Source organism: Gekko japonicus, unplaced genomic scaffold (assembly GCF_001447785.1).
Source record: "Gekko japonicus isolate JY-2015 unplaced genomic scaffold, Gekko_japonicus_V1.1 scaffold820, whole genome shotgun sequence".
Taxonomy (NCBI): Eukaryota; Metazoa; Chordata; class Lepidosauria; order Squamata; family Gekkonidae; genus Gekko; species Gekko japonicus.
Genome location: NW_015160861.1, coordinates 145,151 through 161,347, shown reverse-complemented (window position 1 = coordinate 161,347; position 16,197 = coordinate 145,151). Strand labels below are relative to the sequence as shown.

Genomic DNA, 16,197 nt, shown 5'->3' with positions numbered 1-16,197 from the left:
GTACCTTCTTCTCAAGCCCACAGGACTTGCACAGCTGCTTATCAATTAGTGCCAGTTGCTTCAGTTTTAACAAGCTCTTTATTCATTGTGACAAATTATATGCTTGTTAGGAGATTCCTGTTGCCTAAAGTGCAGGCAGGTGAGGGAGTGTAAATTCTGGTTCTGATTGAAGTAAGGTGAGCATGTAAACATGATGTTCTTAGTCAATTTCTTGTGCTATTAAAGTCAATTTGTCTCTGAGGTAGTTGTCCCCCCCCCCCAGTTACTAGATATGTGAGATAATATCATGTATGGGGGGAGAAGGATAGTTTATCAACACTTGCTTGGGAAGCTCACTATAGCCCATTCTTGACTTCATTCTTTATTCTAATTTCTCCCTCATTCTGGATATGTGCATGTTTATATCTACATGATACGGTATTCTGCTAGTGTCTCAAGGTTAACATGAGAACAGTCTATAATGCACATACATTGTATATGAGACAAAGAATTTAAAGTTGCAGTTTAAACAGTAACTGAAGCAGGGGGTCCACCAACCTTTTTTTAGCCTGTGGGCACCCTTGGAATTTTAAGAGGGAGCTGTGAGTGCCACTCAAAATGGCTGCCATGGGAGGAGGAACCAAACCCCAAATGGCTGCCGCAGGAGGTGGAGCCAAATAGAATACCTCCCTTCTCACATCTCCAAGAAAGCTGAAGGGGGGAATGGAACCATACACTGACTAAAGAAATCCCCCATGCTTACCAGTATTCCTAGTCTTCCAGTGGAAAATTCTTTCATTTCAATGAGAGCAGCCAACAACAAGCTCTGCCTTGCAATGGCCCCACACACTTTCTGGCAAGCTTGATGGATGGCAAGGGAAGTACTGATGGGCAACACATTGGGGAACCCTGATCTTATCAGCATGGGTATCTTCTGTATGCTGCCTAAATCTCACTGATATCCTTTTCATTTGTGAGTCCCTCTACATCTTTACTCTAGTTTGCAACCAGAATTAATAATATTGCAGTATTCATCAGTATAGTGTGGGCAAACAATTTTCTCTTGCTTGTTTTAGACATGACACAGCCCAGCAAAGACTGTTAATTTCAATGTGCAGAAGTAAATGTTACCACATTCCCTTTTATCTAGAGCCTCCTGAAAGGTGGATGATTCACACAATGAGCCCCCCAGAACAGTAAAAAATGTGGGGGGCTGAAGCAGGAAGGGCAATTGGCCCAACTCATCACCCCCATTCTTGTGCAAGTGAAGCTTGAGCTCTAAGAATTTGCTCTGGAAGGGTTGAGCAGGGCAATTTTAGTAGATTCCCCCTCTTACTATAGCACCCATGCCACATGGCACGCACTGTTCTGAAGGATCCCTGAATCCTCAGCTGTCACTTTCCACGGAGCTTTGTGGGACGGTAACAAAAACTGCTTTGATGAACTTCGGCTCTGTGCCTTGGGATTCAACCTGTTTGCTTTAATCACTGAGTTGGGCTTTAAAGTAGTTGTTTTAAGGTGAGATGTAAATATTTAAAATAAATAAGCTCTTTCTGTTTCTTTCTTCGTAAACCACATCATTCTGTTTGCCATGTTGGTTGCTGTAGCATGCTTAGCTGACATTTCAGGAAGCAGTCCACAAAGATCCTAAGATCTCTTTATGGAAGGAATGGTAGCTAATTCAGTACTCAAAGCTGAACTGGAGCCAAGTTTCCATTATGTTTTGCTTCATACTATGCATTAGCTTTCAGGAACACAACCTGGGAGCATCAAGATCTGAGGCTGATAAGCATGGATTGGGTATATTCAGGTCTCAGAGCCCTTTTCACATACAGAGTGAAGAAAGTGAGCAGGTTAGCAGGATGAAGACTTTGAATCTTCCAGGTCTAATATAAATCTTAAGAGCTTGGCCTTCTTTCTCTACCTGGTCAATGTTCTGGTTGCATCTTCCAGATCAACTAGCTGACATCTTCAGAGCCAGAAAACATACCTTTCAGATCTGGATTTGCATACACTTGGCCAAAGCCCCAGTCTAGTCCTGACATCATGATGAAATTTTCACCTACCATTTTATTCCCTTCTTTCCAAGATCAGCTTATGAGATCATTTTGGAAGTCATTATACTGATTACTGTAATACACTTCATGTGGAGCTATCTTTAAGAACTGTCTGGAAACTCCAAGTGACCAAATATGATGGCCAAACTATTGCCCAGGGCTGGACACAGGCATTGTATTGTCCCTGTACTGAAAAACCTCCAGTGGCTGCCCATCTTTTTCCAGGCAAAACTAAAAGCATGAGTTCTTACCTTTAATAGACACTGAACATTTGGGGGGGGGTACTTGAAGGACTGCTTCCTCCCATACTGTCCAGCCCACCAGTTAAGATACTCTTCTCAAGCCCTGCTCTCTAGGCTCCTATCTGTAGAGGTAAGGCAGGTGGGGAATAAAAACTGGGGTTTTTCAGTAGCAGCACCTCACCTTTGGAATGTCCTGAGGCTCACCTAGCACCTACCTTACCATCCTTTGTGTGGCCAAAATTTTTCTATTTAATCAGGCTCCCATTTTTAAAGCCATTTTTATGGTCTGCCTCTAGTTTGTGAACTGTTTTTAGACTGCTGAATGTTTTAATGTCATTTTATGTCCCTGGCTTATTTTTATGGCTTTTCATTATTCACAATTTGTTGTTTTCATCATTCTATTGTAATGTTTTTTGTAAGCTACAGCAAGCATATCTCTAGAGAGGAAGCATATAATTTTTTAAAAATAAATACAGTTCAAATTAGATGTAGTTGGCTACAGGGTTCTTTTGAAAACATTATTTTTTGTTTAAAAATGTTTTCTTTACCAGATTCCTTGGGCAAAAGACATCAGGGATATCCAACCTGTATGAACCTTGGTCACCTTGATCCCTCTTTGCCAGCACTCTGAAGTCTTTGGCAGGTGTCCTTTCTTTACTGGACTCACCTAGTGGCAATTCAGCTGCTAGCTGCACCCTAACAGCCAATCCTGCTTCTTCTTTTCCCTCTTATTGGCAGCTGTCATTCATTCAGTCAAGACCCTTTACCCAACCTGAAATGTTTTTGCTTAATATTATACCCGATGTAAAAGATAAGAAAGTAAAATATCTAATCATGCATGTAGTTCCAGCAGCAAGAATTTTATATGCTAAGTATTGGAAGAAAGCAGAGATAAGAACAGAAAATGAACTTTTGACAAAAAAAATATTTTGGAATAGCAGAAATGGATATATTGTCAAACCTATTGAAGGACAGAAGTAAACGAAATGTAAGAAATGTCTGGACACTATTTTATGACTGGGTGGAAACCTCGAAGGCCAAGAAAATGAATAAACATAATATAACTTTAGAGAAAATACAATTGGAACTATAGAGAATTAGACTCTTAGGAACCTAACAAAATATGTCAGTGATTAGGTGATACTAGTAATTATACAAAGAAACAGAACTGGAAACAAAGAATTAAGACTGAAAATATGTAACAGCTGTTATAAAAAATTGATTAAATTTTCCTTTGTCATATCCCACACCTTGTACCCTTCCCACCCTTATATTTTTGTCCCATAATATATTAAAACTCAGTCAAAATTTTAAAAAGACCCTTTACCCCAGTCTAAACATGGTTGAGTTTGCTGGCAGAGATCTACTAATGCCAGCTCAATCATTTACTAGAAGTACCAACTCCAAACCAAAAACTGTGAGTCACAAAACATCTCAGTGTAGAGTGAGCACTAGTTCTATCAGTTACCATTTACAATGTCAGTACTGCCCAGTGAAATTACAGCTGGAAACACAGCTGTATAAAAGTAAGATCAAAACCTTGCTTAATGAAACACTAAGTGTTTTGCACTTCTGTGGAGATTTCAGACTTACCCTGCCGAATGCAGCAACAGCAATAGGTGTAGTTTTAGGATTAGCTGAACTTTGCATTTTCTAGTTAATGAATACTCTAATGTTTTCAAGTTTTGTGTAATGAGCATATAAAAATGTAATGCTACCATATATAGTGCCTTGGATTTATTCTTATGGAAGGTATGGTATACAATTTCCAATTAAAATTTAAAAGGTGGTGATCTCTTTCCTTCTATGTCAGACCCTTTCCTATCTTACTGCAATTAGTTCATGGGACCACTTATTCTGCTCCAAGCATCCTTATGGTGTCTCTGTTATTCACTTAGATAGCTTTCCCCTTCTGTTTTCTTCCCATTGACCAATGCCAAGCATAGCTTTTTTGACAGTGCACATAAATCCCCATGCTGAAAAAGTGAAAGAAATGAAAATGTTCTTGCTCTACTGGAATCTTTCAGTTATACTCACCTGCCATAAACCACGAGCTATTTCTCTCCATCCTAACCACCCTGTTTGCAACATACACTATTGGCAGCAGAATATGGATCAGTGTCAATTAGAAATCAAAGTACAATAGGCGCTGTGCACAGAGGATGCTGCATGCCATCACAGTGAATAAGAGTGACATAAACCGATTCATTAGGATGCAGATGGCTGCAATTTGATCACCCCATGCCAATGTGATCTTGCTAACAAGTGTTAACGATAACTGGGAGCCTACATGCCAGGACCTAAATTTTTGCATTGCCTATTCATGGAGAACTCTGGCTGCTGCTATGAGACTATGTCCCTTCCAGCTTTTCTAAATCACATCTAACTGGCAGCACATTAACTGTTTAATGAACCGGAGTCATCTGAAGGCACAGGGGCATTTGATGAAGTGACACAATTGAAGGAGATACTAATCACACCCCTTGGAAGATTTTGGGAACTTCAATAAATGAGGATACACACAGGGACACATGCATTTTTATGGATGTACATCTACACAGTAGGTTTTAGTTAGTTTATTTTATTACAGGTACACAATGGAGAAGCAGTTGACACTGAATTTGAAAGACAACCTACGAAGAAAAAAACTACAATTTTGGATGAAGACATCAGGACCATGGACAGCACTGAGGAAAAGCATGGGAAGACAACATAGGGGAAGGGGGAGTCCATGGCTCTGAAGAGCTTGCTGGGTGACCTGAAGAAAAAGACCCTCATCCAAGTGTAGCTTTGATGGTTCTTTATACACATCTGCATAGGGCACTGTAGATATTTCACCAAATTAACCACCACATATTGAAAATAACAGGATATGTGTATCAGAGGTGGTATAGGTGGACACACTATTATTTCGAAGTTAATTCTTAAATGTAATTCTTCCCTTGCACCCAACTATGTTTGTTCCTCTGAATTCTAAGGAATGAAGACTACCACATGCATAACATGTAGAGTATAGGAACTGTCGTCTCATCATCCTTATCCCTTTCCTATCCATCCAGCTTCATCTCTCTCTCTCTCTCTCTTTCTGTCCCCACCACCAAATATAATTCCACCCCAGTCCTTTATGTTACCCACATTTTCATTCACATAATATTACTCTGACCTGTTCCATGTCAATGCTTTACTAACAGTTTGGAAAAAACAATTCAAAAATGGGGAGGAAGAAGAGCCCTCTTTACTAATAAGCATGCAGTCCTGCTTCTTTCAGACAATTTTTGCATATGAATGGACATAGCTGCAGCTAAAGTCTGAACAAGTTATGACCAAGAAAATGAAAAGAACCTACCAGCCATGTAAAGTATTCTGCCACAACTTGATAAGCTTCCTGTTTTTGCTGTTTACCAAGGACAGCAAAATCCAGGAGATTGCCAAACACCCAGCCACCACAGTAAATAATTGGAGGACTGCATTCAGTTTGGTAGATCACAAATAATGCATGACTGATGCTAATCTTCAGACTCTAGTCCCATAAACTCCAACCAAATTTAAGAATCGTACATTAAAAGAGAGATGCTATAGCATTATCCTTCGGTACTTTTAATCTCTATGTCCGAGGGGTACTTAAAGCAGTTTGGCATTGAGATTTCTTAAAACTGCAAGCCAACAATATCTTTGTAATGTGAGATTTTTGTTCACTTTTTTCCTAGGACTAATTATAGATTGCAAAATAAAAGAGACTTACTTTATACTGAGAAAATGGACTATGTGGTCAACAAATTAATGCAGTGTGAAGCATGTTTCCTTTTTTCCATCATGTCTTAGTACATTACAGTGCTCTAAGACAATTGCTGTGTGAATTGTATGCTTATAATGTACCTATCCCTCCCTCCGTACATGTATGGCAAAATCTGGGCAGAGAAAGGTAAGCAGTGTCTCTACTATGCCAGTGTGAAATGGCTATTATGTTTTATTGCACAGATATCAGGGAATGAAAGCCATGCAAGCAAACTGAATACAGCAATGGAACGTTGTACCCAGAGTGGTTTTTGCTGACGTTGTTTTGTGATTAGCTTCAGCATTCACTGCTGTATTTTTCCCAGCAGCTAGGTCCCTGGTGCAAGGGAGACCCTGAATCACCAGCAGGCCTATAGTGTGAGAATTCCCAGATTAATTATACTGTAACAAGAGCATATTGCTACCCATGGTTTACAGACTATGCTTTGCAAGAATCTTTGGATTGAAATGTCAGGGTGAGATGACTCATCCAGCAGTGTGTCATACTAGACACTTGTGGAATACAAAATCCCTGAATTTATCTGTTTGGTATCCACGGCATTTAGTATGTCATATACCACTATTTTCATCCTCAAAAGGTCTCTCTTTTGATCAGCCATTGATTCAACCCTTGGAGAAAAAGTGCAAGAAAATGCTTGCAAGAAAATGCTTAACACATATTCACAGACATTCTGCTTAACTAAACACAGCACTAAAAACAGTAAATTAATGCTAAATAGAAGCCACCTGCGATAAAGCCATAATATGAAGCTGCATTTCTCCAGAGCAAGTTGTATCAGGCCACTGCAGTGATGGTAGCTTATTTCCTAAAGTTGCTGTTAGTTTGCTGAGACAGAATCACCTCTGCTCACAGGTAACATTACTGAGATATTAGAGCCAGTACAACATTAATCAGAAAAACTATCAAGACACATGCCTGCAACTACGGCTTCTAAAGCAATGAGATAAAAAAAAGCAAGCCAACACTTACACAGTTATGACACTCACATGCAAACAGCAGTGTTCACCAATGGGCTGGGCTATGTGCATTTCTATCAGGACCATCAATAAGGTCTCTACTTGCAAATGACTTTTTGAAATTTACACACATTTCACATACTGTTGAGAGCAGAAGAAATGCTCTTTGAGATTAGATTAAAAGGTCTGTCTAGTCCAGCATTCTCTCTCCAGTGGTGGCCAATCAGAGGCTTCTGGGAAGCTCACAAGCAAGGCTGTTTGCTTGTAAACATTTGAACAGCTGAACTGACACCACAAAGGCCAGTTCAACCAGACACAGAATGCAAAATTGTCACACTGGGCACAGCTATGCAAGCAGCATTGCCAAATCTCACAGCTCATATATATGAACCTGACTTCTAAAATCATTAAGAAATTATCAGATAGAGGCTTTAATCTGAAACATACTCACTTCAAAGGAAATCCTACTCAAATAAATGAGATTTATTTAAAAGTAAATATGTTTAAGATTGGGATAGTAAAAGAATAGATTCAAGCGCTCTTATTTGAGCATCAGTAGAATGTATTTTCAAGCCCTTTTAATTGTCCTGCAGGATCTGATTTCCCCCCCCTTAAAATAATAATGTTTGAAAATAATAGTTGTAATTAATTAGATTGCTACAGAAGATGCAGCACTCTGGGGGGAAATCAATTTTAGAAAGCCTCCCAATTAGAACAGTGAGATTTGGCAATATATTGGATAAAAGCTATATAACAAAAGCTCATTCACCACTCTTCTGTCTGGTCCATGGCCACCATCATTTATCTGTTGTTTGCCCCCTATTCTCCTTTCTGCCCTGCCAACCGCCACTACATTTCATGGAGGAAGATCCCATTAGCTTCTATGAGTGTAGGAGGAACAGAGGTATTCTTTCAAATAAGCAAAATGGTTACAGAAACTCTGACTGTAACAAGCTGAAATCCCTGGTTCATAAGATGCTTCTGGGAGCTTCCCTTAGGATTACAGTGGCTAACCCAATTTATCCTAAGAAAAATATAGGACTATCCCACTTTGTGCTTTCCATCCCTGCCTGAAGCCTCTGTCACTTCTGCTTGCAATCTCAGTGTGTGTCCTCCCACCCCATCTTCGTAAGGGTGAGCTCAGAGGACGTTTATTCAAGTCCTCTGCCTGAAGGTTGGTGCCTTGTTCATATGTTGCATCCACTGCACTGTCAAGTGTGTGCTCTGCCTTCACCTCAGTAAAATTTATTTGAACACACAAAACACAGACAATACACACATATATTGGTTCCTCTGTGACAGTTCCACAGAACTCATACCACTTTGGATGACATACGTGAAGAAAGTTTTTCTTCCATTTGGTTAAACAGCAAGAAACATCAGAAAAAGGTAATGTCTTTTTTTTTACAACTTGTAAATGGTGAACATCCATGGAAACAACAACAACAATGGGTATAAGAAACAATATGTCTCCACATACAATACATTGTTTCTATAGAAATAGTATCTCCATATACATCTATGTAAATGTACAATAGTCTCACAGTGAGTCAGCAAGAAACAATGTTGGATTATCATTGTGGTGCGCACCTGACCAGCAGTACGGACCACCATAAATGCACGAGTGTGCCACAGAGTGAGGCTGGCCCTGGAAGAGACTTGATAGTCAGCTAGCCAGGTAAGTCATAACATCTTAGGGTTATTAAATGGTATATCACAGACAGGGCTGTCCCTTTCTCCCCTCAAGTCTTTCGAGAAGGTTAGCTCACTCTTCAACAATCTGAATATGGAATGTGCACAAGAAAAGTTTAAAATGACAACTCATACCATAGTGCATTAGAAACCTACCCAAACAGGCATCATCAGAGTCATTAAAGGAAAAACCCATCAAGGTCCTGGTAACAGCAAGCTCCTGAGTCACCATGACTGCTAGATGGTATGGTATGTACAGTTTGCTATTCACATCACCACATTAGCACACTCAGCATAGTACTGTATACGCAAGATGTTACACAGAACATACACAATGCAGAATATGGATACTGACATGTTTTCAGGTTTGTACAGCATATTATACATATATATATATATGCATATATATCTTTATATTTCTCACAGATTAGGTAGACACACAAAAATATATGACCCTTAAGGAAATCACTGTATAAAATATTTATAATATTGAGGGGAAATATCTAAATATAGTGCACTCCTGTTATAATGATAATGTCTTGAATAAGAAGTGAATACCTTGAGCAGTAACCTTATGGCACAATCTGTAAGAAGCATCTCCTGCACAAATCCCACTGCAGATGTAAAAGAGAAATGCTAAAAGAGATCTGGTGACATGCCATGTAGCAAGACCATTAAAATGTTGCCCTGCTATAGCACAGTTTATAACATCCAGACAATACCACAAATAAAGAACAGGTGAAACACAGAGAGTATCTCCCCCCCAAAAAAAATTACCTCCAGGTGATTCATGCAAGTGACCAAAGCTATGTGATGCAACAGAAAGTGAAATAAAATAAAAAGCAACTCCCAGGGAAGGCCCTAGCCATACAGCAAAACACTTCCCACTGAGCTGTACAAAGGGAACAGAAATGCACCGACACCTTCATCAGGCTGGCTTTGAAGAAAGATAAGTTAAATATGTTGTCGAAGGCTTTCACGGCCGAAGTTCATTAGTTGCTGTAGATTTTCCGGGATGTGTGGCCGTAGTCTTGGCATTGACAATGCCAAGACCACGGCCACATATCCCGGAAAATCTACAGCAACTAAAAATAAGTTAACTTGGCCTAGTTTAAAAACATACATACTTGTGCAAGCTATGCACCTTTTGACCTCTTGTGCAACTTCCACTGGTTTCAATGGGGGGCTTGTGTTAAGAGATGTTTCTGATGGATTTGCCATAGTCATTGACCCTTGTACCAACAGTTAGCTGCATCTGATGTAGGTACTGGTTCATGTGGCACAAATGTACAGTATAAGAGGAGTGCACTATGCTCCCAAAGTAGCATCCCCCTTTCTATCCCAGCCCCTTTAGTTTTCTTGAAAATATGGTAGGAAGACAGGCAGTTTGCATCCATGCATTCGGGAAAACACAGGGCAACACATACTGTCAGACTGCAAACTATAACTAGAGCCTGCCTGCTTGCCATACTATAGCCTCCATGGACCCTCATGCCATTCCTCCCTCTGCAGGATTTAAGAGGCTGCCTATGGCACTTTATTGGACCTGCAACACCATGTGCCAGAATAAACCTATATTTTTCTGCACAAATACTGTTATCTATTGTCACATATAGTCCAGCTTCCAAGTTACAGATTGTACTTAAACCCATCTTTTCTATTTAGCAAAAAATGGTTTCCACTGTACCCTTGCTGTGTCCTCTTCCTAATGTGACAAACCCGGAGGAGATGAAATTATGGAAATCTGGACCTCCAGTTCGATAAAAATCCTTTCCATAGTGACCTGCCAAGGAAAGATGAGAAACAGCACATCATGACATGCAACTCCCGCTGGCCTGCTTCCAGCTGAATGACAGTCATAGTTCCATTCCTGAACAAAAAATCTGAGAGATAAATCATACCTTGTAGGTCAGACAGGGATTAACACAAAACACAGAAGGGGTTCCTATCACCTCCCCGTCATTTATGTATCAGTCTCAATTGTCACCACCCCAATGCACAAAGTCCTGGCCCTTTCTACAATCTTGCTCGCTTCACATCTTGCAAACTGCAGTCTCTATTCTGTAGAACACTTATGCAGCTGTCTGTAGAACACTTATGCTACTGTCTGCATGAAGTAAATACTTTAAAAGAAATGGTAGCAGATAACCACTTTCAGAGCATCAGAGGATTACTTGTCTATCTATCACACTTTTATTCCACCCGTTGTCAAAGGATGGTAATACATGATTCCCCTCCATGTCGCCTTGTGTACATCCATGTCAATGCTGCTGCTTCCTCTCAGGCCAGGGACCTAATGTCATCCATGGTGGCACTGACTTCACCCTGAAAGCCCGGTTTCCAGAATGCTCTGAAGGATCCGATGCCCCCTGGTGACTCGTTAGATGAGCTGATGGAGGACTGGCACAACTGGCTCTCCGAGGCCATCTATGAAATTGTCCCCTGGTGCCCTTCTCTATTCTCACACCAAACTAGCCCTCTGATATACCACGGAGCTATGGAGGATGAAGCGAGAACTGAGACAGCTAGAGCGAGGGTGGCAGTGTTATTGTGACGAAGCTGTGAGAACATCTTTTAAGTCATTTATGAAAGCCTATGAGGTGGTAGTGAAGGCTGCTAAGAAGAATTTCTATGTGGCCTTCATTGCATCTGCAAACTCTCACCCAGCCCAATTATTAAGAACAAGTTGGTCTTCTGCAAGGCAAGCAAAATGATAAGGAATTGGCTATCGGCTGTGAGGCATTCGTGAGCTATTTTGCAAAGTCTCATCACTCCACCAGGACCTCCCAGCCACAGTTGATACAGTAAGGAAACTGGAAGCCACTTGTCCGGGTCTGGTTCTGGACCACTTCAGTCAGACCTCACAGCTGCCAGGACTTTGACCACTCTCTTGAAAAAGCCATCTCTGGACCTGGCTGAATTGGCTAATTATCGGCCGGTTTCTATCTTGCCCTACTTGGGCAAGATAATAGAGAGGGCTGTGGCAACACAGTTACAGGTCTTCTTGGAAGATGCTTCCATTTTAGATCCCTTCCAGTCCGGCTTTTGCCCGGACCACGGAATGGAGATGGCACTGGTCGCCCTCACGGATGACCTCCAGAGGCACCTGGATCGGGGCGGATTGGCAGTGCTGTTGCTGTTAGACCTGTCAGCAGCGTTCGACATGGTTGACCATCAGCTACTGATCTACCGCCTCACCGACACTGGGGTTCAGGGACTGGCCTTGATGTGGCTTGCTTCCTTTCTCCAAGGTCGGGGATAAAGGGTGGCACTGGGGAACAACTGTCCCAGAGACACCCACTGGATTGTGGAGTGCCTAAAGTGGCAGTGCTATCCCCGATGCTTTTCAACATCTACATGCACCTCCTTGCCCAGATTGCCCGGAGGCATGGGCTGGGATGTCACCAGTATGTGGATGACACCAAGCTCTATCTGTTGTTGGGCGATCAGCCTGGCTCCAAACTGGAAGGCCCAGACTGGGTGTTACAAGCCGCGGTTGTTTGGCTCAGACTGAGCTGGCTGAAATGGAATCTGATGAAGACAGAGGTCCTGTGCGTGAGCCGGGGTGGTCTGGGGGTAGGGATTCTGCTTCCGACCTTCAAAGGGGCTGCTTTAGTTCCAGCACTGGAGGCTAGGGGTTTCGGAGTGCTCCTGGATGCCTTTGGTCAAAGTCCTGGCAGCTGTGAGGTCTACCTCTTTTCCCTTTGACCCATGCCCTGCCCTTCATTACCCAAAGCAATCTCCGAGCGGCTTACAATCCCCTCCCCACAACAGACACCCTGGGAGGTAGGTGGGGCTGAGAGAGAGCTCTCTCGAGAACTGTCCTTGAGAGAACAGCTCTGAAAGAACTTATGACTGACCCACGGTCATACCAGCGGCTGCATGTGGAGGAGTGGGAAATCAAACCCGGTTCTCCCAGATTAGAGTCCACACTCTTAACCACTACACCAAACTGGCTCTCGGAGATGGTGTTCAGGTCCCCCTGAGAGATATTATCAACCTATCCCTGTCTTCTGGGATATTCCCAGTGGGCTTGAAAGAGGCAGTGGTGTGTCCGCACCTGTAAAAGCCATCATAGGACCCCACGGTCAGCAAGGACTATCACCCGGTCTCAAATCTTTCGTTTTCAGGTAAGGTAGTGGTGAGAGTGCTGGCTGAGCAGCTCCAGGTCTTTTTGGATGATGCCTCCATCCTGGATCCATTCCAGCCTAGCTTCTGCCCTGGCCATGGGATGGAAACCATGCTGGTCACCCTCATGGATGACCTCCAGAGACACTTAGATCGAGGTGGGTGGATGCTGCTGTTGCTCTTAGATCTGACAGCAGTGTTCAATATGGTTCACTATGACTTGTTGACCCACTGCCTCGCCGATGTAGGGATCCAGGGGACTGCTTTACAGTGGCTTTCTTCCTTTCTCCATGGTTGGGGACAGAGGATGGTGCTAGGGGAGAGGATGTCCCAGTGATACCTGCTTGAATGTGGAGTGCCACAGGGGGCGATCCTCTCTCCAATGTTGTTTAACATCTATATGCGCCCCCCCCTTGATTCGAGGGCTTGGGCTGGGTTGCCATCAGTACACTGATGCCATTCAGCTTTAGCTGTTGATGGATAGCCAGTCAGACACCACTACAGATATTCTCAACCGGGAATTAGGGGCTTTGAAATTAAATTAAATTCGACAAAGATGGAGGTCCTGTACCTGAGCTGTGGGGGTGTGGGATCAGGAATCCAGCTCCCAGCGCTCGGTGGGGTGCCATTGGCACCAGCACCAAGGGTGAGGAGACTTAGGGTGATTCTAGATCCCTTGCTTTCTATGGAGGCCCAGGTCACCATGGTTGCCAGATTGACCTTTTACCATCTCCACCTGATCAGGCAGCTGGTTCCCTACCTCACCTCTCAGGAGTTAGCTACAAGGATCCATGCAAGGATCCACGCAATGGTCACTTATGGGCTGGAGTCCTGTAACTCATTCTACATGGGACTACCCTTGAACCTGATCCATAACCTTAAGCTCATGCAGAATGCGGTGGCATGCCTGCTGACGGTGATGCCTTTGCAGGCGTGCAAGTGAGAGGTGATATGATGACCATGTTCAAGTACTTGAAGGGCTGTCATGCAGGGCTCTTTTTGTAGAAAAAGCCCAACAGGAACACATTAGCATAATAGGCCACACCCAACAGCAGAAACTCATTAGCATATTAGGCCACACCCCCGACAGCACAGCTCATTAGCCCATTAGGCTGCACCCCCATGTTACCAGAAGTGTGGTTATCCAGCCACACCCACCTTTTGCTTGTTATTCTGTTTACCTTGTTTGTTGTCAAAACCCAGGGCTTTTTTGTAGCAGGAACTTCTTTGCATGTTAGGCCACACATTCCTAATGTAGCCAATCCTAATGAGTTTCTCCTGTTGGGTGTGGCCTATTATGCTAATAAGTTCCTGCTGGGCGTGGCCAACTTGGGAGCCAGCCAGAACTCCGTTCCTGTGCGTTCCTGCTCAAAAATAGCCCTGCATATATGGAGTTAGGAGTTTTCTGTTGCCCCAGAAGGTTGGACCAGAAACAATGGGTTTAAATTAAATCAGAAATGTTTTCAGCTAAACATTTGGAAGAACCTCCTGACAGTTAGAGAAGTTCCTTAGTAGAACAGGCTTCCTCGGGAGGCTCTCTTTCTTTCGAGGTTTTTAAACAGAGTCCAAATGGCCATCTGACAGCAATGCTGATTCTGTGAACTTAGGCAGATCATGAGAAGGAGTGCAGGAAGGGTTGCATCAGAGCTTAGTTCTCATGGCCCTTTCTTACATAGCCAGGGAAATGCTGATAGTCACTTTGTGGTCAAGAAGCAATTTTTCTCCAGGCCAGTTTGGCCAGGGATCTTGGAGGGTTTTTTGCCATCTTCTGGGCATGGAGCAGGGCTCACTCACTGGGTGTATGTGTGGGGGAGAGGTATTTGTGAATTTCCTGCATTATGCAGGTGGTTGGACTAGATGACCCTGGAGGTCCCTTCCAACCTGTGGGATTGCCTCTCCCTATATGTGCCCCAGACAGCCTTGCACTCCATAGATCAACACCTTAGCCTCAAGCAGGGCCAGGGCTTTTTTGGCCCTGGCCCCAGCCTGGTGGAACATGTTCCCATTTGAGATCAGGGCCCTGAGAGAGTTATTACAGTTCTGCAGAGCCTGTAAGATGGAGCTGTTCCACCAGGGCTTTGGGTGAGGTGGTGGAAATTAAACCCTCTTGGCCTCCCCTGCCTTTTGGTACCTGCCCAGTGCCTCCTGGACACTGCTTATCATCTATGGGGCACTATATTTTAGGCACCTCCCACCATCTGATCAAAAACTGTTCTAAATCAGGCCATCTACCATCGCCTGTTTAAATGACACAGGAGATGCTGGATTACTCATGTTTAATGCCGTCTTGTTTTAATTGCTTAATTATATAACTTAGACCGCTATAATTAGTATAACGTTACTATAATTATATAACTGTTTTTATATCTTGGTTTTTATTATGTTATGAGCCCCCCTTAGCCCATTCGTGGGGTACAAGTTAAATAAGGAAATAAATAAATAAGATGGCTGACATACTAATTCCGATATCTTGCATGCTCTAAACTGATGCTGCTCCACAAGAAGCAGTTATGTTAATTCTTGTGTGAAAAGATATCTGTTCTATTTGTAGTTTAAAAATTGAACCTAGGGGACAGTCTTCGTCCTTTTCTGAGCACTTGTGAACATTTATTTACTTCATTTATAAGCCTGCTTTTCTTGGCAAGACTAAAGGCACATAGGCATGTGTTATTCAGTGAAGAAATGGGACATGACCCATAGCCTGTAAAACCCCAGTTAGTTTTGCCAGAGGGCCACTCTTGGAGAGTGAGTGAAGAAATGATGTGCTAAGGCCATATCACTATCCTTACACTCACAAGTGTCCTGCCTATTATTTACTAATATAATTTTCTCAGTATACCTCTCTTTCATGTTTGGACTGGCCATGAGAAGTATGCATGTATGTATGTGCCATCAGAAGAAGAAGAAAGAAGAAGAAGAGGAGGAGATTGGATTTATACCCCACCCTTCACTTAGAGTCTCAGAGCGGCTTACAAACTCCTTTCCCTTCCCCTCCCCACAACAGACACGCTGTGAGGTGGGTGGGGCTGAGAGAACTTACTGCTCTTTTTCAAGGACAGCTGTGCCAGAGCTTGTGACTGACCCAAGGTCACATTAGCAGGTGCAAGTGGAGGCGTGGGGAATCAAACCCGGTTCTCCCAGATTAGAGTCCGCACACTTAAACACTACACCAAATTAGTTAATAAGAAGTCATCTAGTGGCTTGAGAGCCAGTTTGGTGTAGTGATTAAGTGCGTGGACTCTAATCTGGGAGAACCGGGTTTGATTCCCCACTCCTCCACTTGCAGCTGCTGAATGACCTTGGGCAAGCCATAGTTCTTGAAAAAGAGCAGTTTCTGTCAGAGCTCT

At 42.9% G+C, this 16,197-nt stretch overlaps 1 protein-coding gene across 1 annotated transcript in view; it reads right to left on the bottom strand.

Moving 5' to 3' along the window:
• SHISA6 (shisa family member 6) overlaps positions 1–16,197 on the bottom strand; it is a 518,048-nt gene that overhangs the window by 374,592 nt on the left and 127,259 nt on the right. Inside the window, exon 3 of the mRNA XM_015421874.1 lies at positions 10,410–10,505. Coding sequence (XP_015277360.1) covers positions 10,410–10,505 — 96 coding nt within the window. The remainder of the gene's footprint in view (positions 1–10,409; positions 10,506–16,197) is intronic.